General features: G+C 37.6%; 1 protein-coding gene across 4 annotated transcripts in view; it reads left to right on the top strand.

Moving 5' to 3' along the window:
- Positions 1 to 23,873, top strand: part of LOC127501915 (MAM domain-containing glycosylphosphatidylinositol anchor protein 2-like) — a 157,920-nt gene that overhangs the window by 88,029 nt on the left and 46,018 nt on the right. For 2 of the 4 annotated variants that reach the window (XM_051874239.1, XM_051874236.1), the window contains exons 7-8: positions 5,196 to 5,525; positions 19,586 to 19,879. In XM_051874239.1, the coding sequence (XP_051730199.1) occupies positions 5,196 to 5,525; positions 19,586 to 19,879 (624 nt within the window). Of the gene's footprint in view, positions 1 to 5,195; positions 5,526 to 19,558; positions 19,880 to 23,873 lie in introns of all 4 variants that reach the window. The other 2 variants (XM_051874235.1, XM_051874234.1) reach the window with 1 other exon arrangement.

The following is a 23,873-nucleotide window of genomic DNA, read 5'->3' as shown; positions in this document are numbered from 1 at the left end:
AGTCTGCGACATTTGTATTATCTCGTCCAGCGGAGAAAAGCCCTGATCAGTGTCACGGGCGTCTTTTGTGGCCGTTATCTGATTTGAAAAGGTCACCGTTGCTCCATGTTTTTCAGCTCAGCAGGGTGGGAAATTAACACACGCCAACAGCCAAACGCAGGTAATTGTGCTTTATCTACCAGTCACTCAAGCTGGTGAGCGTCCCAGACTGACCTTTCACATTTTTTAGTGCAGTGACGCAGTCTTGATGAAGGAGCATTTGATAATATTTAGAGAAACTCTTCACATGCATGTCAGCATTATTTGTGGGCATTCAGTCACAGATATTGTTTTTGGGCTCTACTAGAACAGGTTGATTATTTTCCTCATATTCTCCATTGTTCAGCTCCTCTCTTCCCAGTCTGTCAGTAACGCTCTGTTTAGTTCCTGTCTCTATGAAGCCCCTCCTTCTGAAAAGCACAATGTGCTCTGATTGGTCGGCTGGAGCAGTGTGTTGTAATTGGTGTTTGGGAAATGTCCTGCCCCTTACCATAACTGTTTCAACACACTACTAACTAACTCAACCAGGCCCCGCCCCTTTATTCTGCGTATGGACAGTGATATTCAGGGCTTGTTTTGTGCTTGTTGAATCACAAGCAGCAGGACAGCGTATGAACCCGCGGCTAGAGCTTTCAAGCTACAACCATCAAACTAACAAACAAACAAGCAATAGGCTAGCAACATGTTAAAACATGCTAACAATGTGCTAAATCAAGCCAGCAATGTGTTAAATAATGTTAGAAACATGCTAGCAACATGCTAATTAATGCTAGAAATGTGCCAATTCAAGCTAGTAATGTATTAAATCATGTTAGCAACATATGAAATCAAGTCAACAACATATTAGCAAGATGTTAAAACATGCTAGCAATGTGTTAAATCATGCCAGCAATGTGCTAAATAACATTAGAAAAATGCTAAAAACATGCTAATTCATGCTAGCAATGTGCTAAACATGTTAACAATGTACCAATTCAAGCTAGCAATGTATTAAATCATGTTAGCAACATGTTAAATCATGTCAACAACATATTAGCAACATGCTAAATAATGCTAGCAACATGTAAATCATGCTACCAATATGCTAATTCATGTTAACAAAGTGATGATCACATTAGCAATAGGTTAAAAACTTGCTTAAACATGTTAGCAATGTGTTAAATCATGTCAACAATGTGTTAAATAGTGTTAGAAAAATGTTAAAAACATGATAATTCATGCTAGCAATGTGTTAAACATGTTAGCAAAATGTTAAATCATGTCAACAACATATTAGCAAACATGCTAAATCATGCTAGCGACGTGTTAATCATGCTAACAACATGCTAATTCATGCTAACAAAGTGTTAATCACAATAGCAATAGGAAAACATGCTAGCAACATTCTAATTCATACAGCAATAGGTTAGCAACTTGTTAAAACATGGTAGCAATGTGCTAATTCATGCTACCAATGTGTTAAATCATGTTAGCAACATGTTAAATCATGTCAGCAATATATTAATAACATGCTAAATAATGTTAGTAACATGTTAGCAAACATGCTAATCCATGCTAGCAATGTGTTAAACATGTTAGCAATGTAGCAATTTAAGCTAGCAATGTATTAAATCTTGTTAGCAACATGTTAAATCATGTCAACAACATATTAGCAACATGCTAAATCATGCTAACAAAATGTTAATCATGTTAGCAACATGCTAATTCATGCTAACAAAGTGTTAATCACACTAGCAATAGGTTAGCAGCTTGCTAAAACATGGTAGCAATGTGCTAAATAATGATAGAAACGTGTTAACAATGTGCTAATTCATGCTAACAATTTGTTAAAACATGCTAGCAATGTGTTAAATAATGTTAGTAACATGTTAGCAAACATGCTAATCCATGCTAGCAATGTGTTAAACATGTTAGCAATGTACCAATTTAAGCTAGCAATGTATTAAATCTTGTTAGCAACATGTTAAATCATGTCAACAACATATTAGCAACATGCTAAATCATGCTAACAAAATGTTAATCATGCTAGCAACATGCTAATTCATGCTAACAAAGTGTTAATCACACTAGCAATAGGTTAGCAGCTTGCTAAAACATGGTAGCAATGTGCTAAATAATGATAGAAACGTGTTAGCAATGTGCTAATTCATGCTAACAATGTGTTAAAACATGCTAGCAATGTGTTAAATAATGTTAGTAACATGTTAGCAAACATGCTAATCCATGCTAGCAATGTGTTAAACATGTTAGCAATGTAGCAATTTAAGCTAGCAATGTATTAAATCTTGTTAGCAACATGTTAAATCATGTCAACAACATATTAGCAAAATGTTAAATCATGCTAGCAAAATGTTAATCATGCTAGCAACATGCTAATTCATGTTAACAAAGTGTTAATCACACTAGCAATAGGCTAGCAACTTGCTAAAACATGGTAGCAATGTGCTAAATAATGATAGAAACGTGTTAACAATGTGCTAATTCATGCTAACAATGTGTTAAAACATGCTAGCAATGTGCCAAATCAAGCTAGCAATGTATTAAATCATGTTAGCAACATGTTAAATCATGTCAGCAACATATTAACAACATGCTAAATCATGTTAGCATTGTGCTAAATAATGTTAATGTTAATCCATGCTAGCAACCTACTTCACAGGTGAGATGCATTAATCTGAAATCAAAAGCTCAGGTGATTCATATCTAAACAAATTCACATTGTGATACACTAAAGATTCAAATCAGTCAAAATAATATTAGAAAACAGAGTTCAGATTGAACGAGGCTCATTTGAACCTGTCGCCTGTCATGCATAAAACAACGTCAATGTCGTTTCACACGTTTTGCATCTGTGTTTAGTACCGTCCAGCTTGAGTCTGATCACATGACAGCGTTCTGGCTGCGTGTCGACGTGATGAAAACATGCACCAGACATCAGCCGCGGCGCAAGGTGACACGACGTGCGACAGGGGAGCTGGATCTCGTAAAATTGCTGCTGTGTGTCTCCCTCCATGATTTTCTGCGCCCTGCGCTTTCAATTTCCTGTATTTGAGTCTGACAGGCTGCTTTTGTTTCAGTTTTCCTCATGTTTTTCACGTCCTCCTCCTCATTTTAGCCTGATAATGTCATGCAGGAAAAGATAAAAAGATTCCGCCGCTCTGACTGCTCTTTTGTTTGCAAGATAAAATTCAGCCATCTGAATGCCGTAAACGGTCTGCATGCGAAATGAATCTAGATGTGTATCTGAAACACTGGCGCAGCTTCAGAACCGACAGAGGACGAATCTTCTGATTAGGCACTTAAAATGCTCCTTTTCTACTTCTGTAGCGGTTTATTTTTTCCTGGATTTTGGTAACACTTTACTTGAAGTCTTCATGTATAATGCATTATAAAGGCATTCATAATGTACGTTAAAATGCATTATATCTTTTCATAACTAAGTGTATGGAGATTGTTGAGCTGCAATATTATTGGCTAATATTATTTTTCAGCTTTAATGACATCAGCTGTTGAATTTTAACAGAAGATTATGTAGAGAAACATTTATGTAATAGAGGAACGTCACTGATAAATCAATCACAATAAGAGCAGGAGCATGAATTAAGAAAGTAAATGTGTGTGTTTTTGCTGTAAATGAGTGTGTGTTGTTGTGAAATCCGTCACATCGTCCAGCGGTGAAACTGCAGCTGGTCGTGTGCCAGTGTCGCTCTGGACTCTCTGACCTCACGATCTGAATGTTGATTGCTTTTCAAGTATTTAATTGAAAGCGTTACAGACGCTGCTATTTCAGGCCGTTCAAGCATCAGAGCAGTTCATTGTCACCTTTAGCTACTCGGTTAAAGAGGACCTTTAAGGCTTGATGTTGTTTTTGGGCTCTACTAGAACAGGTTGATTATTTTCCTCATATTCTCCATTGTTCAGCTCCTCTCTTCCCAGTCTGTCAGTAACGCTCTGTTTAGTTCCTGTCTCTATGAAGCCCCTCCTTCTGAAAAGCACAATGTGCTCTGATTGGTCGGCTGGAGCAGTGTGTTGTGATTGGTGTTTGGGAAATATCCCGCCCCTTATCATAACCGGCAGTTTCAACACACTACTAACTAACTCAACCAGGCCCCGCCCCTTTATTCTGTGTATGAATTATTTAAATGAGGAATATTGTGAATGTTCGTTCCCAGTTTAGTTGAATAGTAATGTTGCGAATAGTTAATTTTTGTATTTTCCTTATCGTTTTAATTTTAGTTAAAGTTTTAGTAATTTTGTTGTGTGTTTTTGTAATTTTTATTAGTTATTGTTTTTGTTTTTTTTAAGAAAATATGATCTCATTGTTTTTATTAATTTTTCAGTTTTAGTTATTTTAGTACATCAAATTAAGGAAAATGAGAAATGTTGACTAGTTTTTATTTTATTTCAGTTAAAGTTTATTTTATTTCAAGTAACGAAAATGTTTTTTTATGGTTTTATATACTATTATAATATTTATTAATATTTTGGATTAGCTTTTATTTTAGATTTAAGTTTTTAAGTGTCGTTTTTATTAGTTTTAGGATTTTTTTTTAAATATTTGTGTTTAGCTTTATTAAGTTTATTTCAGTTTTAATCATTTTATTACTTAAACTTAAACTTATTTATTTCATATAGTTGCCAAGACAACATTTCTAATTTGGTTTAAGTTTTTTAAATTTAAGTTTTTCATCTAATATTTTGTTATAAAGATGTTATATCATCTATATTATATTATATTATATTATATTATAGTATAGTATATTTTATTTATGTTTTATTTATTTATTTATTTAAATGACTATAAAAGGATTTTTAATAATTTTAGCTTATTTTAGTTCCTCTACACTGTAAAAATTGATAATCTACAATTGTTACCTAGAAATAGAGCTATTTCTACCTGATTTAACCCATAAGAATCAGTTTTGTTGGTATAAATCAATGTCTTTTGGTTGATTCAGTGATGTTAAATAATATTTTAGACCAAACCAGTTAATTTAGATGTTTCCAGCTTTCTCTTTCAGATCAGCTGCTGTGAGTTTGAGAATCTTCATGAGCAAGTAAAGCTAGTTGAACAGTTGAGTTGTGTGGTTTGTAGGTTGTTTAGAGTGTTTCTCGTTCTAGTTGACAGTGTTTCTTTCTCATCTGTGTCGTTCCAGCATTGAAGAAGGGTCGTTTCTGGATCACCCCTGACCCGTACCACAACGACGACAACATCCAGATCGGCCGTGAGGTGAAGATCTCCTGCCAGGTCGAAGCCACGCCGCCCGAGGAGCTCCAGTTCAGCTGGCTGAAGAACGGCCGGGCCTTACGCAGCTCTGAACGGATGGTCATCACCCAGACCGATCCCGACATCTCGCCCGGAACCACCAATCTGGACATCATCGACCTCAAGTTCACAGACTTCGGCACGTACACCTGTGTGGCGTCGCTGCGAGGCGGTGGGATCCCCGAGATCAGCATCGACGTCAACATCTCGTCCACCACTGGTGAGTCTCAGACCCGTCCTGGTTTACAGCCGTTCACACACACACACAAACACACACACACACACGACCAGCAGCCATTCACACACACGTCGGTACATGCGTAGCATTATATGAAAGCAATCCACGGCGGAAAAAAATCTGGGCCGGATTTTTCCTGCATTTTAATGTATGGAAAACAGCGGAATTGACTTTTTGATGACACTGGAAAAACTCAAACTCAAATAATAATAACTTATTATTTTCACTACAGAAGTTCTAAAAAAAAAAAAAAGAAGTTATGTTGAAATCAATTTCTTCATATTTTTGTGGAAATTGTCATACACTACCATTCAAAAGTTTTGGGGTAATAATTAATACTTTTATTCATCAAATTTTGATTATATTTGAAATAAATTCTGTTCTTTTGAACTTTCTATTCATCACTGAATCCTGAAAAATAAAATGTATCACAAAAATATGAACTGTTTTCAACATTGATAATAATCATAAATGTTTCTTGAGCATCAAATCATCATATCAGAATGATTTCTGAAGGATCATGTGACACTGAAGACTGGAGTAATGATGCTGAAAATTCAGCTTTGATCACAGGAATAAATTACACTTTACTATATATTCACATAGAAAACAGCTGATTTACACTGGAATAATATTTCATGATTTTTACTGTATTTTTGTTCAAATAAATGCAGCTGTGGTGAGCAGAAGAGACTCTTTCAAAAATATTCCAAAAGCTTAATTATTCCAAACTTTTGACAGGTTATGTATAATCAAAATTTAAGTTTTCACTGTTATAATTACTGCAATGTCTTTAGACCCAATTATGTACTTTTGAATTATGAACCGAAGTGAGAACATGCATTATTAATGCCTTTACTGTCACTATAGCAGAATATTAAGAATATTTATAAGTCGTGCATGGATTCTTTCACATATTCTGTAGCTTAGGTTGTTCTCCGTTTGGCCGATCTGCAGATTTTCACAGAAAGCTGACGCTGATGTAATGCATATTTTAGTAAATGTCGTAATCATGTCATAAACATCATTAGTGCACCTGTGAAAGCTTTAATGAGGCCAGACGTACAGCGAGTCGTACATCACATGATCGCAGTAGTTTTGCGTGCGGTTCAGAGAAATGAGCTCCTGCCTCTGTGATCAGGGTTGATCAATGCGCTTCCATCTCTCAGTCTCGTGTCATTTTTCATTATCATCCCTCCGTCTCAGAGCAGCGGGACTCTGACCGGATCGATACCGGACCCGCCCTCGGTCGTCAGGACGTCCAGCCACTGCTGAATGTGATTCGCTCGCTGTTCCCTCATGATGCTCGTATGACACTGTAATGGAAACTTTATTCAGATTCACTGTCAGACTTTCAGACTTTACAGAAACTCTCCAGAGCCGAATGTCCTGAAGCACATGAGCACATCGCCATTCTCAGCATACAGCTGAAAAATCTATTTATTTATTTGTTTGTTATTTTATTTTTTATGCATTCATACATTTCTAATAGAATTGTTTTATTACTTCATTATAAAATTAAATTTCATTCATAAGTTTCATTCATAATAGAATTTTTCATTTATTCATTCATTCATAGAATTTATTTATTTATTATTTAGTTTTTTATTTATTCATTCATTTATAATAGAATTCATTTATTATTTATTAATTCATAATAAAATGTATTTATTTGTTTTTATTTATTTATTTTATATTTTCTGTTTTTCATTCATTTCTAATAAAATTAGTTAATTCTTACCAGAATTAAAATGTATTTTATGTATTCATTCATTAATTTGTAACAGAATTTATTTATTAATTCATAATAGATTTAAATCGATTTATTTATTTAATTTTTATTTATTAATTCATTCATTCATAACAGAATTTTATGCATTCATTCATTCATTCATAATAGAATTATTTATTCATTCATAACAATTTTATGTATTTATTCATTCATTCATAATAGAATTATTTTTATTTATTCATTTCATTCATTTTATAATAGAATTTTTTTATTCATTCACTCATTCATAATAGAATTGAATATTTATTGTTTTATTTTTTCTATTTTTAATTAATTTATAATATAATTGATTTATTTATAAATTCATTAATTCATAATAGAATTCAAATTTATTTATGTATTCATTCATTAATTTATAATACAATTTTATTTATGTATTTATTTATTCATTTATAATAGAATTTAAATTTGATTTATTTATTCATAATAGAATCTACATTTTATGTATTTATTCATTCATTTATAATAGAATTTTATGTATTTGTTTTATTTATTTTTATTTTTTATTGATTTATTATAGAATTCATTTGTTTATTAATTCATAATAGAATTTTATTTTTTATTCATTCATTCATAACAGAATTTTATGTATTTATTCATTCATTCATAATAGAGTTCATTTTTTATTTATTCATTCATTCATTTTAGAATTGCGTTTGAATAGAATTCATCATTAAATGAATAGAATTTATGTATTTATTTATTCATTAATTCATGATCAAAAAATCATTCATTCATTTATTGAATTGAATTTTTATTGATTATTGATTTAATTCATTTTTATAATAGAATTGTGTTAGTCTGTTTGTTTTACCTGGCTGATTCCCGAACTATCCCTCACATTTGTAAGTATTTTGGAGCGCTCACAGCCCTGTGAAGAGCACACTAGCGTCTGCGTCACAGCGCTCATAAACCACACCTGAGGATTTGATTAGAGAATTCACCTTGACTTCAGCTTCAAAGCGCATCCATTAGTCTTTTTTACTCGGTCGGAGTTAATTGCATTGATTAGCGTCCGCAGCTTTGGCTCTCCGCATCAAACATTAAGGCTTTTATCCGACTTCCTGCATAATTAGTAGAAGATGATCCTCTGATAATCCTGCGCAGTAAAACAATGCGATCAATCACACCTGAGCCGAGATCACGTGAATATTCATCACAGTGCACGAGTCTGCGAGAGCAGTGCACACTTACTGCTGTCAGACGGAGAAGAACAACAATTAAAATGTCTTTGGATTATTGGATGAGGCTTTGAATATGTCATTTGCTCAGATGAAAGAGTCTATTGTGTTAATGGCGGATGAATCTGGGTCATCTCCACTTCTCTTGGATCCAATTCATGAGTAAATGTGTTATATATGCCTTTTATCAATCTTTTCTTTTTTTGGGATGCAACATTTGCTTGTTTTTGTTTGGTTATTGGTTTGATGTTTGTGTTATATATAGCTTATCATCTTGACTATATCAAATTAAGCTGCATTGTGAATATTGCAATAATTTTAATGCATTTTTAATTTAGCCATTCATATTTCTTAAAGCCTCGAAGGTCCTCTTCATGCTCGTTGTGTGACGTCAACGATAAGAAAAGTCATTAGAGTGAGTTGAACGTCAGGTGGGGCGAGTTATTACATTCTGATGAAAGATTATCAGTGAATTAAGAACAATAAGAGAGCAAATACAGTAAATTTAGTTCATATCTGGCAGGATGTCTGTATGGGTGCATCTCATTCATTCATTCATTCATTCAAATAGACTATCATTTATTCATTTGTTCATAATATAGTTGAATTGTATTTATTTATAATTCAATTTTATTTAATATTTTTCTCTTTATTTATTTATTCATTTATAATATCATTTAATTGTATTCATTTTTAATTTAATTTTTATTTCATATCTATTTTTTATTTTTATTTATTTATTCATTTATAATAGTATTTATTCATTTATTCATTTATAATATAATTTCATTGTTTATTTATAATTAATTATATAATTAGTTATAATTAATTAATTTTTATTTCATATTTCACTTTATTTATTCATTCATTTATAGTATAATTTAATTGTATTCATTTATAATTTAATTTTTATTTTATATTTATTTTTTATTTATTCATTCATTTATAATAGTATTTATTTATTCATTCATTTATTCATTTATAATATAATTTCATTGTTTATTTATAATTACATTTTTATTTCATATTTATTTATTCATGCATTTATTCATGATATAATTACATTATTTCTCCTATTGATTTATTTCCTATTTATTTTTACTTTATTTATTCATTTATTCATTCATGTGTTTATTTATTTATTCATGTATTTATTTATTTATTCATAATATAATTCAATTATTTTTTCATGTTTATTTTTTACCTTATTTATTTATTCATTTATTTATTCCTAATATAATTCATTTTTTTTTTCCTGTGCATTTATTTGTTTCCTATGTATGTGTATATGTATTTATTTATTTATTCTTTTATTTATTCTTTTATTTATTTTTTCTAAAGTCTACAGCAGTAGGACATGTGAAGCAGCTGATTGGCCATGGGCAGCTGTGGGCGTGTCTTGTGACAATGCCGTGTCGTGGTGCGTGTGAAGCAGCTGATTGGCTGTGGGTGGCTGTGGGCGTGTCCTGTGACGAGGCCGTGTCGTTGTGGTGCGTGTGAAGCAGCTGATTGGCCGTGGGCGGCTGTGGGCGTGTCTTGTGACGAGGCCGTGTCGTTGTGGTGCGTGAGAAGCAGCTGATTGGCTGTGGGCGTGTCTTGTGACGAGGCCGTGTCGTTGTGGTGCGTGTGAAGCAGCTGATTGGCCGTGGGCGGCTGTGGGCGTGTCCTGTGGCGAGGCCGTGTCATTGTGGTGCGTGTTGAAGCAGCTGATTGGCCGTGGGTGTGTCTTGTGACGAGGCCGTGTCGTTGTGGTGCGTGTTGAAGCAGCTGATTGGCCGTGGGCAGCTGTGGGCGTGTCCTGTGACGAGGCCGTGTCATTGTGGTGCGTGTTGAAGCAGCTGATTGGCCGTGGGCGGCTGTGGGCGTGTCCTGTGACGAGGCCGTGTCGTTGTGGCGCGTGTGAAGCAGCTGATTGGCCGTGGGCAGCTGTGGGCGTGTCTTGTGACGAGGTCGTGTCGTTGTGGTGCGTGTTGAAGCAGCTGATTGGCCGTGGGTGGCTGTGGGCGTGTCCTGTGATGAGGCCGTGTCGTTGTGGCGCGTGTGAAGCAGCTGATTGGCCGTGGGCAGCTGTGGGCATGTCTTGTGACGAGGTCGTGTCGTTGTGGTGCGTGTGAAGCAGCTGATTGGCCGTGGGCAGCTGTGGGCGTGTCTTGTGACAAGGCCGTGTCGTTGTGGTGCGTGTGAAGCAGCTGATTGGCCGTGGGCGGCTGTGGGTGTGTCCTGTGATGAGGCGTGTGTTGTTGCCCGTCAGCTGCTCTCAGGATTAGCCGCTCCGGGCTGCTGCAGCACTTCTGAAGGACCAATTAGAGCTCTTAATAAAAGCATTTAGAGGAGATTACGCTACACATTTGCCAGGGATTCACGCTGTGGAATGTTTGGACTGAGAATGAGCCCAGAACATTCACCGTTTGAACACAGCAGAGCCAACCGCACCTTTCCAACAGTCCAGCGCCGAGTGTGAGAGGATGAGAAAGAGAGAGACGCGTAATAAAGCAGACCTTTTCCACAGAAAGACTGCCAAATCTGGTGATCTGCACGTTTCCAGCACAGAAAAGGCTCTGGAATGTCAAATCAGATGTATTTATAAAGCGCTTTTCACAAAACACATTGTTTCAAAGCAGCTTCATAGAAAATCATGATGATAATGTTTATAATATTTCAATATCTTCATGCCTTATATTTGGATTTTAGCAGAGCTGGGCAATAATCAATCAATGGCAATAAAGCAGTTAAGATTTGTTATATGGTATATATACTAAAAAATTATAAACTTTATATAGAGAGCTATGAGAAAAAAATAAAAATTGATTTTAGAATAAATAAGATGATGCAGTGCATTAGCCTGGCTTCTTAAAGTCGTATTTTCTTCTCTATTGTGCCGTATATCTGAGAGAAATGGCTTGGCAAACAAGAACAAATGTAGGGCGGGGCTTGATTTTGTCCGTGGGGAATTGATTGGATGGTTGTGGTTTGCTATTGGTGGATCTCATGTGAGTGACATGTTGCCCCGCCCTCATCATCAGAGAAGAGAAGAGATGCTGCAAGAGGGAGGAGAAGATATTCTGATTCAAGATGACCAGGAACATGAATTTAACACAATAATGATGTGCACAAATAAATAATTCAGAATAAACACTGCAGTATTCCATAAAAAACTATTTTGATTTCATGGTGACTTTAAGCTGCTCCCGATTCCATAATTTTGGTCACTTCTTACACCAGCCAGTGTTTTTCTCGCTCATTAGGCGCTAGATTCTTTTCTTTATTTGAAATTGCACAGCTAATGGTTTATTCACGAGGAGTGTGCCGAGATTTTCCCCTCTGATAGCAGAAGGATTAAATAATGACGAAGCGTGTGGAATGACGAGCAGCCTCGTTCTCATTCGAAGAGGTAAAACGCAATCAATCTTCATTCTGCTCGGCTTTAATGAAGCTGTAGCACGAGAGAGAGAGAGAGAGAGAGAGAGAGAGAGAGAAAGAGAGAGATCTGCCGCCGAGCAATTAATCTTTGCATTAGTCGTTACATTTAAATGTGCTGTGATAATGAGGACTCGGAGAGGACGGCTGAGATAGTGGCCCTTGTACACGTTCAATCAACCTTACGTTGTCTTCGTCCTTTAACGTGACTCCTGGCTTTATCAAAGCACCAAATCGAAACTATTAGTTCTCTCTGCTTTGAATTTCGCTTCATTTATCTGCAGAAGCTGCAGGACTGAAACAAAGAAAGCTCTTAATGATCCAGAGCGCCGCTCACAGATCCAGACGCTGATTAGATGCTGCTTTTGCTGGACAGATACCAGAAAAACTTTGAAAAATATTGTTTGTCCAACAAGCCATAAATGAGCATCTTAACTAGTGCTGAGCGTCAGGATTTATTTGGGATGATTTTGCTTGCGGTTACAAGATTATGAATATCATACTTTTAATTTTTGGTCATTATGTTTCCTAAAGAGAGTGAATTTTGTCATCCTTCTAGTCTTATGATGTTTAAGTGATTGTTTTATTGAAATTAATCCAAACTTCAATTGGTACACTGCAAAAAAAAGTATTTTTTGTCTTGTTTTCCATTACTTTAATCAAGATACATTTACTGGAGAAGCAAAAAGCAAAAGCCTTGTTTACTGAGATATTTATCAAAATGAAGTGAGTTTGTGCTTAAAACAAGAACAAATAACTGTCAATGGGGTCAGAAAAATAAATTAATTCAAAGGGAAAACAAGATTATTTTTCTGACCCCATTGACAGTTATTTGCTCTTGTTTTAAGCACAAACTCACTTTATTATTTAATGATATTTTTTCTCAGAAAAAAACTTAATATCTTCAGTCATTTTGCTTCTCCAGTAACTGTATCTTGATTTCAGAATGTTTAGATATTTGTACTGGAAAACAAGACAAAAAATACGGAGGAAGAACATCATTTGTTGCATTTTTAATTGACATTGATCTAATTAGAGTTGTTAAGTTTCTGCACAATACTTCAAACTGAATTCATTGTACAATCAAACAAATACATAATATCAAGGTCAAAATGAAAAATAATGAGATATTATTCTTACTAAATTGCTCAGCATCAGTCTTAACTAGTCCTGTTGATGCTAATCAGCTGTGTGTTTTTAGAGGACTTGTTTATTCTTTATTTGTAGAAGCGTTTGTAACGTTTTACATACTGATGAGGGAAGTTTTGAACGTCCTTCATAATATTTTTTTGGGTCAGTCTGATCAAAGCCTTTGTAACAAAGTAGCTTTTCAACATTTGACCTCGAAACAATGTAACAGGCAGCAAACGAGTCAGTTACATTGTTTCATGAAAACGAGTCAGTTACATTGTTTTAAGAACATTTGTCGGTTACATTGTTTCAAGAAAATGAGTCAGTTACATTGTTTCAAGAACATTTGTTGGTTACATTGTTTCAAGAACATTTGTCGGTTACATTGTTTCAAGAAAACATCTCGGGTTACGAGATGTTTTCTAGCGTCGGTAGCGACACTTTGGGGAAAGCGCGTCTGAAGCATGAATGAAACTATTCCAATCCTGATTGGTGTTGCGCCATGATGTAACATGTGACAGTATACACGGAAGCTACCAAGGGACTCCGGCACACAACAGAGTTAGCTTTTGCGATGAAGCAAGCCGGTGTGGCAAAGAGACACAGTGTCTCGTTCCCTTTCTCAGGGAACAAGGGTTACAGTCGTAACCCGAGACGTTCCCTTTTGAAGGAACTCGCACTGCGACGGTAACGACACTTTGGGGAATGGATACCCACTAAGCCCCACAAAAACATGCCTGTCCTAGTGTGAAGCTGAACCAGGCACAACTTAGGATGAGAGCACTCATGCACCCGGCGTAGAGGTAAGGTGCAGACTATAAAATCTGATGAAGGTATGCGGGGTGGACCACCCAGCCACATCGCAGATCTCCTGCAGTGGGACTCCTGAAAGGTGGGCCCTAGAGGACGGCATGCCTCTAGTAGAGTGAGCCCTCAAGGCCACAGGTGAAGGCAAACCGTGCACCCGATAGGCCAAGGCAATAGCCTAAACAATCCAATTACTAATTGTCTGCTTGGAAGCATGAAGTCCCTTCTTGGGTGATCCAAAGCACACCAACAACTGTTCTGACCTCCTCCAATGAGAGGACTTCTGAATAAAGATGTTCAATGCTCTGACAGGGCAGAGTAGATGAAGCCTCTCTTCTTCCGCCGACACATGAGGCAGAGGATGGAAGGCTTGAAGAACCACCGGCCGTGCCAAATTAGATGGCACCTTGGGCACATAGCCAGGCCTAGGGTGTAAAATGGCCTTAACTCCTCCAGGGGCAAACTCCAGGCAAGTCGGCGAGATAGCCAAGACCTGGAGATCCCCCCACTTTCTTGAGCAAAGTAATTGCTAGGAGAAGAAGACCATCTTAAAGGTCAGGTTCTTTGCCGTAGCCGGCTCGAGAGGTTCAAAGGGGGCATTTGAGAGCCTTTCAAGAACCACAGCCAGATCCCAGGTTGGGACTCATCCTCCGTACACCACAAAGGAAATGTGATGCCTCCCCAAAGGCCCATCAACCAAAGGAGAGTGGAAAGCTGTAATGGCAGCCACGTACAACTTTAGTGTGGTTGGGGTAAGACCAGCAGAGAAGCGATCTTGAAGGAACTCCAGCACTAAAGCCACCGGGCAGTTAACTGGGTCCAACCCACGGTCTCTACACCAAGTAGAAAAACACATTCCACTTTAGGCCGTACAACTTCCTCGTGGAAGAAGCCCTGTAACTGAGTATGGTCTCGACCACTCCAGACGACAAACCAGCCTCTAGGTACTGAGCCCCCTCACGGACCAGACCCATGATTTCCAAAGCTCTGGCCGAGGGTGAAATATCGTGCCCCCTGCCTGAGACAGCAAGTCCCTCCTCAGAGGGATCTATCATGGCCAGAATGGGGCTACCAGCAATAGACTGACCCCTTCTCTCCAGACCCTCTCCAGAACTCCCGGGAGCAGAGCGATCATGGGAAAAGCGTACAGGCGTAGCCTCGGCCACGTCTGTACCATGGCATCCAACCCCAGTGGGGCTGGATGCGTGAGAGAAAACCACAGTGGACAGTGAGAGGTCTCTTGAGACACGAACAAATCCACTTCCACTAGGTTGAACCTCTCGCATATCGACTTCACCACCTCGGGGTGCAGTCTCCATTCCCTGGGCCTCAGCCCATGCCTCGACAGGATGTCTGCTCCCTGATTCTGGTCCCCGGGGACATACATCGCTCTGAGAGACGACAGGTTCCCCTGGGACCACAGAAGGATCTGGGAGAAAGCTCCTCAGAACCTTGTAGGCCGCCAGCATTTCCAGACAATTTATGTGCCATGAGGAATGCTGGGCCTGCCACAGACCTCGCAAAACGGCCGACCATGACCGTGCCCCAACCTGTACGGGATGTGTCTGTCGAAACGATTTGACCCTGGTCATACGGAACAGATTTCCCCTCGAGGAAACCACCTTGGTTTTCAACCACCACTGTAGGGGCCTCATGTGCAGAAGGCCAAAAGGTATTATGTTGGATGCATCCGCCATGAGCCCCAGCAGTCTTTGAAACTGCTTTACAGTGATAGCGTGGCCTAGCTTCATCCTGGAAACCATCAGCAGGATGGGCTCGATACGAGCGGGAGACAATTGTGCCCGCATCGTTGTCGAGTCCCATACCACCCCCAGGAACGTGGTTCTCTGGGCGGGCGACAACACGCTCTTTTCCGTGTTGTGTCTCAACCCCAAGCTTTGAATGTGGCCAAGGACGACATCTCGATGCCTAACTGCTATTTCTCGAGACTGGGCCAGTATAAGCCAGTCATCGATATAATTTAGCACACGGACGCCCTGAAGCCTCAGCAGGGCCAGGGCTGCATCCATGCACTTGGTAAATGTGCGAGGGGAGAGTGCTAGGCCAAATGGAAGAACCCGATATTGGAACGCTTCGCCCCTGAAAGCGAACCTCAGGAACTCCCTGTGAGATGGAAGGATGGAAATGTGGAAGTATGCGTCCTTTAGATCTATCGTGACAAACCAGTCCTCAGACTCACGATGATGGAATAATGAGCATCTTGAACCTGAATCTTCTCAGAGAACGGTTTAAGTGCCTCAGATCTAAAATCGGACGCAACCCCCCATCCTTCATGGAAAAATTAAGTACCGGCTGTAGAACCCGGAACTCCCAGTCTGGAGGAAGAACACGTTCTATGGCCTCCTTTACCAGCAGGGAGTGAACTTCCTGTTCCGACACCTGACCCTGCAGTATGCAGGACCCCAGGAGATATATTCGGGAGGCATTGCCATGCCCTGCCCCATCTACTAAGGGAACCAGCCTCTCGAGGCTGATCTCGGGTGTTCTTGTGCGAACATGAGCACTGCTTGGCCGCAAGCCTTTGGGGCGGACACTACAGTGTGCGTTCACTGGAAACCAATGCAAAAATGAAGTTCCCATCATTGTCTAGGGCATCTGCATGCAAATTTCCCATGCAAATTGTGAAAAGTGCCTCTTTTGTGAGTGCGTTTGTGCCGTTAAATGATTTGCATAATTCTTTTACTGAATCTGTTCCTTCAGAACACAGGCAGTGTGTAACGAGAGGATCCGTGAGTGTGTGAAGGAGCTTTAGAGGTTCAGAGGAACACCAGGGTCATTCGTTCTGTCCGTGGCTTTATCATCATTTGGTTTTTGCCAGCATGATCCTATATCACAATTACCCAGCATTACTTGTTCCCTCTCCCTGTGTGTGTTCAGTCACGGATCGTGCCTGTGAACTCTTGAAATCCCTAAAATCAAGAGGAAAATGATTGTAATATAATGTTCATTTGTTTTTGTTTTTATTAGAATAAATAAATAAATAACATTTTATTTTTATATTTTATATTTTTATTAATTTTAGTTAGTGATTTTGTTGTGTTTTTTGTCATTTTTATTAGGATTTTGTTTTATATATGTCTATATGTTAATAAGTTAAGTTAATATAAATGAAAATGAAAAATGTTGTTTGGAAACTGGACAGTTATGGAATCTATGGAAAATTTTTTAAATTTTATTTTATTTCAGTTAATTTTGTTTATTGTTTTTTTTAATTCATTTTCTTTATGTACAATATAATGTATAATTTTGCTTTTTTGTTATAATTAGTAAAAACAGAAAGTATATTTTAAAAATCTAATTCAAAATATTTTTAAAACTATAATAGTATATCAATGATAATAGCAAATATCCCAATCATCCCAAAATGTCCATTACAGTAATGTTTATTTATTTATTTATTTATTTATTTATTTATTTATTCATTCATTTCCAATTTAAAAAAACATTGTTACAGTATTTTTATATAGCAAAGAAACTGTATTGCAGTCATGAGAAAAAAAAAAAATAGAAATTTAATATGATTTAGTTTTTAATAATGGTATTTTAAAGGTTAATGACATTTAATTGCCATAAAAATAATGCAAATGTCCTTCATGCGTATATAACTTCATTATAATGTTTGATTTGGGGTTTTCATCAGATTCAACAGTCTATTAATTTCTGAATGCAAACACAAACTATCAAGGTGTCTGGATGGAGGCGAAACAGACACGCACTGACATTGATGGGCTGATGTGTTGCCATGGCAATAAACACGTGATGTCACTTCCCTTGTCTCAGAGGACTGTGGCGCTTTTTATTTTTTGGTCTTGTCAGACACGTCGAGCTACTGTGAATCCAGCTTCAGTTCCGAGGATGTGAGCGCGGCTCAATGCAATGCAAAACTGACACGCTTTTATCTTTTCACGTTCACTGACAGTTGAATGATTTTTACTGCGTTTATTCCGATAGAAACGATCGTATAGAAGACAGCGGGTAGATGATTTAATTCCAGTCCGTCAAACAGTTTCCCTGTCCAACAGAGACCTTCATCTGATTTACTGATTCTCAGAGGAGGCACCATTTTTTATGTGTGTGAGTGAGTGAGTGAGTGTGTGTGTGTGTGTGTGTGTGTGTGTGTGTGTGTGTGTGTGTGTGTGTGAGTGAGTGAGTGAGTGAGTGAGTGAGTGAGTAAGTGAGTGAATAGCCACACACAGTGCTGGGTTTTTCCAGCACAAGATAAGTTCCAGTTCTCGGCCAGAATGGGCTATGAAGGGGACGAGACGTCAGCGAAGTAGAGGATTAAAAGACTTGACCAGTGTCTCTATCATCAGTAATCTCACACCAGGGACGTCCAGATCTCTCTGCTGGCGTTATAGAGCTGAGTTTCATTAGAAAAACAGCAGCACCTCTCGCTAACAGCGCTAACGGCTACCCAGAGATGCATTTGCAAGCTGTTTATGGGACGGACAGCTGGAGTCTAATGTACTCTCGTTGGGTGCAGGTTTCACACTTCTTCTCCATTACCGTAACAGCTATTCATTAAAGCTTGTTTCTGTTTCTGATAATGGCCTGGAATAACATCCATTATTAATACACACCCTGATATTGAGCACAGAAAGCCTTATTATTACGCGGCCTGTGATATATTCTGTCTGAGTACGGTGGGTCTTTTCTGGGTCGTGGATATGATCAGGTTCTTTAATTTTGAATCATTGATTTAGGATTGTTCGTTTCTCATCTCTGCTTCCAGATCTCACAGATATCAGATCAAAGCGCCGCATGCGTTCCTTCAGTCATACTACATTCCTGTAGCTCAACCGCTGACAATTATGTCATAAATTATGAAACGATAAAGTACTACAAAAATTGTGAAATGTGGCCCATACTGTTCAGGAAATGTTCAAAAGTTTTGTGTGACATTTTGATGATTATTTGTTGCGGTTTGTTGGCTACTGCATGTGTTTTAATGTTCTTCTGTGATTCAGGGTTAGCGTTTGCTATCGTGATCCTTTAAGCATCCCATACTGTAATAATCTGGTGTTTGTGATGGATATACACGTGTGTTTCTTGTCCTGTTGATGGAAGTGTTGATTAAACAGAGTTAAACTGTGTTCTGTTCAACTCGGAATGTCAGAATATCTGTCTTCTACTTGAAAAAGTGCAACAGAACTCTTCAGTTGTTCTGATATGTAGGTGTATGACGGTCTGCAAATACTTGAAAAACTTCAATGTCAAATGGTCAAACGTTTGGAATTATTTCGAATTTTATGTTTTTGAATATTACAGCAAATCAGCATATTAGAATGATTTCTGAAGGAAAACTAGAATAAAAACTATATAGACATTTTAAAAAAACGAATGATTGTATTGCTATTTTATATTTTGTAGTGTTGAAATGCATTAATGTTTGGATGTTAGAGATATCGAGTAGGAAAATCCCACATATGAAAAAAAAATGCATGGGATGTTGAAGTCTGTTCAATGCAAGTCTGTTATTGTTGCAATTTTCTCTTTAAAGCTTTTGGTCCTTGTGCTTTAAACGCTCAGTCGTTCTGTTTTTGATCATTTGGACATTGGTTTCATTTTCATGCAACAGAAACCACATGCATAAATATACTGTACATCCACCAGCGTTGACCATCCTCAGCGACCCCGTCTGCTGCCTTTCTAGAGTCCCATATCAGTCCCTCCTCTGTTTTTCTCTTTCTTAGTTCCCCCGAACCTGACCGTGCCGCGGGGCAAGTCCCCGCTGGTGGTGCGGGAGGGCGAGACGGTGGAGCTGGAGTGCCTTGTTTCAGGGAAACCCAAGCCCATCATCCTGTGGTCGCGAGCAGATAAAGAGGCACCCATGCCGGATGGTAGCATGCAGATGGAGAGTTATGACGGTGTGCTGCGGATTGTCAACGTGTCGCGCGAGATGAGCGGATCCTACCGCTGCCAGACCAGCCAGTACAACGGCTTCAACGTCAAGCCCAGAGAGGCCGTGGTCGAGCTCATCGTGCAGTGTAAGTGCTATTTCACTTTTTATTTTAGTTTTATTTAAGGTACATGAAATATGAATATATGAAAATTAATGGGAATATATGGAAATTAACGGGCATATATGGGAATGAATGGAAATATATGAAAATTAACAGGAATATGTGGAAATTAACAGGAATATATGGGTATTAATGGAAATATATGGGAATTAACGAAAATATATGGGAATTAATGGGAATATGTAAAAATGTTGCATGATTATATGGAAATTAACAGGAATATATGGAAATGAATGGAAATATATGAAAATTAACGGGAATATGTGGAAATTAACAGGAATATAAGGGGAATTAATGGAAATATATGGGAATTAACGGGAATATGTGGAAATTAATGGGAATATATGGGAATTAACGTAAATATATGGGAATTAACAGGAATATATGGGAATTAATGGGAATATGTGGAAATTAGCAGCAATATATGAAAATTAACGGGAGTATATGGAAATTAACAGGAATATATGGGAATTAATGGGAATATGTGGAAATTAATGAGAATATATGGGAATTAACAGGAATATGTGGGAATTAATGGAAATATATGGGAATTAACAGGAATATGTGGAAATGAATGGGAATATATGGGAATTAACGGGAATATATGGGAATTGGCGGAAATATATGGGAATTAATAGAAATATGTGGAAATTAATGGGAATATATGGAAATTAACGGGAATTTGTGGGAATTAATGGAAATATATGGGGATTAACGGGAATATATGGGAATTAATGGGAATATGTGGAAATTAGCGGCAATATATGAAAATTAACGGGAATATGTGGAAATTAACGGGAATATATGGGTATTAACAGAAATATATGGGAATTAATGGGAATATGTGGAAATTAACAGGAATATATGGAAATTAATGGTAATAAACAGAAAATGTTCGAAATTGCAAATTAGCTTATAACAGGGAACTTAAATATAGTTGAAAAAAACATATTTTCCGCTCCTCTGCAACCCTAATTTTATTAGAGTTTTGCTAATATTTTGGATGAGATTTTTATATATATGTTTAGTTTTCATGTGAATTTCAGTTTAATTTTTTGTCATTTCATTACATGCTTTTCATTTTGTGTCGAAAGTGATAAGCAGTTAAATCATATTACTAGTGATTCTATTTAATATTTTTCCAGCAATTTTGACTAAAATCATGTAAAACATCTTTAATGACTCATTGTTGCAGTTGGTCTGATGCCCCCTGCATAACTCATCATGCTTTTGTGCTTGGCCCCTTAATTGCTGCTTGCAGATATATTTAAAATTGAGATTGGCTGAACGTTCCAGATTTGTGAGTAGTGTTTTTTGTACAAGTAAACACATTTTTACTAGCTGTGTTTTGAATCTCACCCTGAATAAATCTCAAGATACCTCACATGATCTCATCCATTAAAACCTGAAAATTAAACTGCCAAGTTATGAGTCACACAAGCTCTTTCCATTTTCTCAGAATATCAGTGTGTGTTTTGAGAAGTGGGCTTTTGAAGAACACATACTGTACTTTGTGAAAGGCTGCTTTTCAAGGAGGAGGAACCGAACTCCACTTAAGATGGCAATACTCCAGCTGAAGTCAGCGATGCTCTTCAGAGATATAATAACGGAAAACAGACGGGTTGATCTGACAGGAGCTAGGGAGCTGTATTGATCCAAAAAAAAAAAACAAAAAAAAAAAAAACATTTTAACTCTTATTTAGCAGCCAGTTAATGTATGCAGGGTTAAACTCATTTCATTTGATTTGAAGTGGAATCCAAGCTCGGCGTCAGTTCCTTGAAGTCTTCAGGGAAGAGGAGGTGTGTTGGAGGACGCGCCGCCATTGTGTTTGCGGTGTGAAATCACGCTGAGAGATAAAGTGTCTCTGGTGCGCCATTCAGGAGAAAGTGTGAATGCGATGAGAATGGCTTTTCTTAAGTGTTAATGCAGTACGCTTGTATGCTCTTCAGGCTGCATTGCACACTCAGAATGCATCTCTACTGTTTTCATGATGTGTCGAAGGACGAAAGTATTGTGTGCAGTTTTTTGTGCAATATGGAGTTTGTCGAGCAGTTTTGTCAAATTATTTTTTCATTTTCAGAGATTCAGTGCAGTCATGCTGCATGAGGATTCATGACTATGACTGTACTAAGCATACTGCATACTGCATATACCCGTGTGTTGGGGTTTAACCAGCTGTGTTGTGCCTCTACTAACTAAATGAATCATCACTTAATCATTTTCACAAATATCCAAGTGAGTCATTTTACTATGGAAGCTTGTTTCTGCCAAGGAATAAAAAGACAAAAAAGGTAATTGTAATTTATTTACTTAAATTCTGAATGTAGCTCTCGCAATCGCGAGTTATGGATTTTGGGATACATTGTGTGCTGTTTGTCCGCTGCAAATTTTGGTCAAATGTACTGTTAGCTATTGAAACTTTCTATAAACTGTTAGCTTTTGGCTAGACATTTTACCATGTTTAAATCCAAGTGTTTATTTTAGCTTGTCAATACTGTTACCAGGTGTTCAAAGTGTTTTCAGCATGTTACTATGTGGTTGCTAGGGTGTTCTGGGTGTTTTTTAGAATGTTGCTACAGTATGTGGTTGTTAGGGTGTTCTGGGTGTTTCTTTAGAATGTTGCTACAGTATGTGGTTGCTAGGGTGCTCTGTGTGTTTTTTAGAATGTTGCTACAGTATGTGGTTGCTAGGGTGCTCTGTGTGTTTTTTTAGAATGTTGCTACAGTACGTGGTTGCTAGGGTGTTCTGGGTGTTTTTTAGAATGTTGCTACAGTATGTGGTTGCTAGGGTGTTCTGGTTGTTTTTTTTTAAATGTTGCTACAGTATGGAGTTGCTAGGGTGTTCTGGGTATTTTTTTAGAATGTTTCTACAGTATGTGGTTGCTAGGGTGTTCTGGTTGTTTTTTTTTTAGAATGTTTCTACAGTATGTGGTTGCTAGGGTGTTCTGGTTGTTTTTTTTTTAGAATGTTTCTACAGTATGTGGTTGCTATGGTGTTCTGGGTGTTTTTTTAGAATGTTGCTACAGTATGGGGTTGTTAGGGTGTTCTGGGTGTTTCTTTAGAATGTTGCTACAGTACGTGGTTGCTAGGGTGTTCTGGGTGTTTTTTAGAATGTTGCTACAGTAAGTGGTTGTTAGGGTGTTCTGGGTGTTTCTTTAGAATGTTGCTACAGTATGTGGTTGCTAGGGTGCTCTGTGTGTTTTTTAGAATGTTGCTACAGTACGTGGTTGCTAGGGTGTTCTGGGTGTTTTTTAGAATGTTGCTACAGTATGTGGTTGCTAGGGTGTTCTGGTTGTTGTTTTTTAAATGTTGCTACAGTATGGAGTTGCTAGGGTGTTCTGGGTATTTTTTTAGAATGTTTCTACAGTATGTGGTTGCTAGGGTGTTCTGGTTGTTTTTTTTTAGAATGTTTCTACAGTATGTGGTTGCTAGGGTGTTCTGGTTGTTTTTTTAGAATGTTTCTACAGTATGGGGTTGCTAGGGTGTTCTGGTTGTTGTTTTTTAAATGTTGCTACAGTATGGAGTTGCTAGGGTGTTCTGAGTGTTTTTTTAGAATGTTGCTACAGTATGGGGTTGCTAGGGTGTTCTGGGTGTTTTTTTAGAATGTTTCTACAGTATGGGGTTGCTAGGGTGTTCTGAGTGTTTTTTTAGAATGTTGCTACAGTATGGGGTTGCTAGGGTGTTCTGGGTGTTTTTTTTAGAATGTTTCTGAAGAGTTTTTTAGAATGTTTGCTACAGTATGGGGTTTGCTAGGGTGTTCTGGGGTGTTTTTTTTAGAATGTTTTCTACAGTATGGGGTTGCTAGGGTGTTCTGGGTGTTTTTTTTAGAATGTTTCTACAGTATGGGGTTGCTAGGGTGTTCTGGGTGTTTTTTTTAGAATGTTTCTACAGTATGGGGTTGCTAGGGTGTTCTGGGTGTTTTTTTAGAATGTTGCTACAGTATGGGGTTGCTAGGGTG

This window comes from Ctenopharyngodon idella, chromosome 20 (assembly GCF_019924925.1).
Source record: "Ctenopharyngodon idella isolate HZGC_01 chromosome 20, HZGC01, whole genome shotgun sequence".
NCBI classification, from domain to species: Eukaryota; Metazoa; Chordata; class Actinopteri; order Cypriniformes; family Xenocyprididae; genus Ctenopharyngodon; species Ctenopharyngodon idella.
This window is presented reverse-complemented; position numbering and strand designations above follow the sequence as displayed.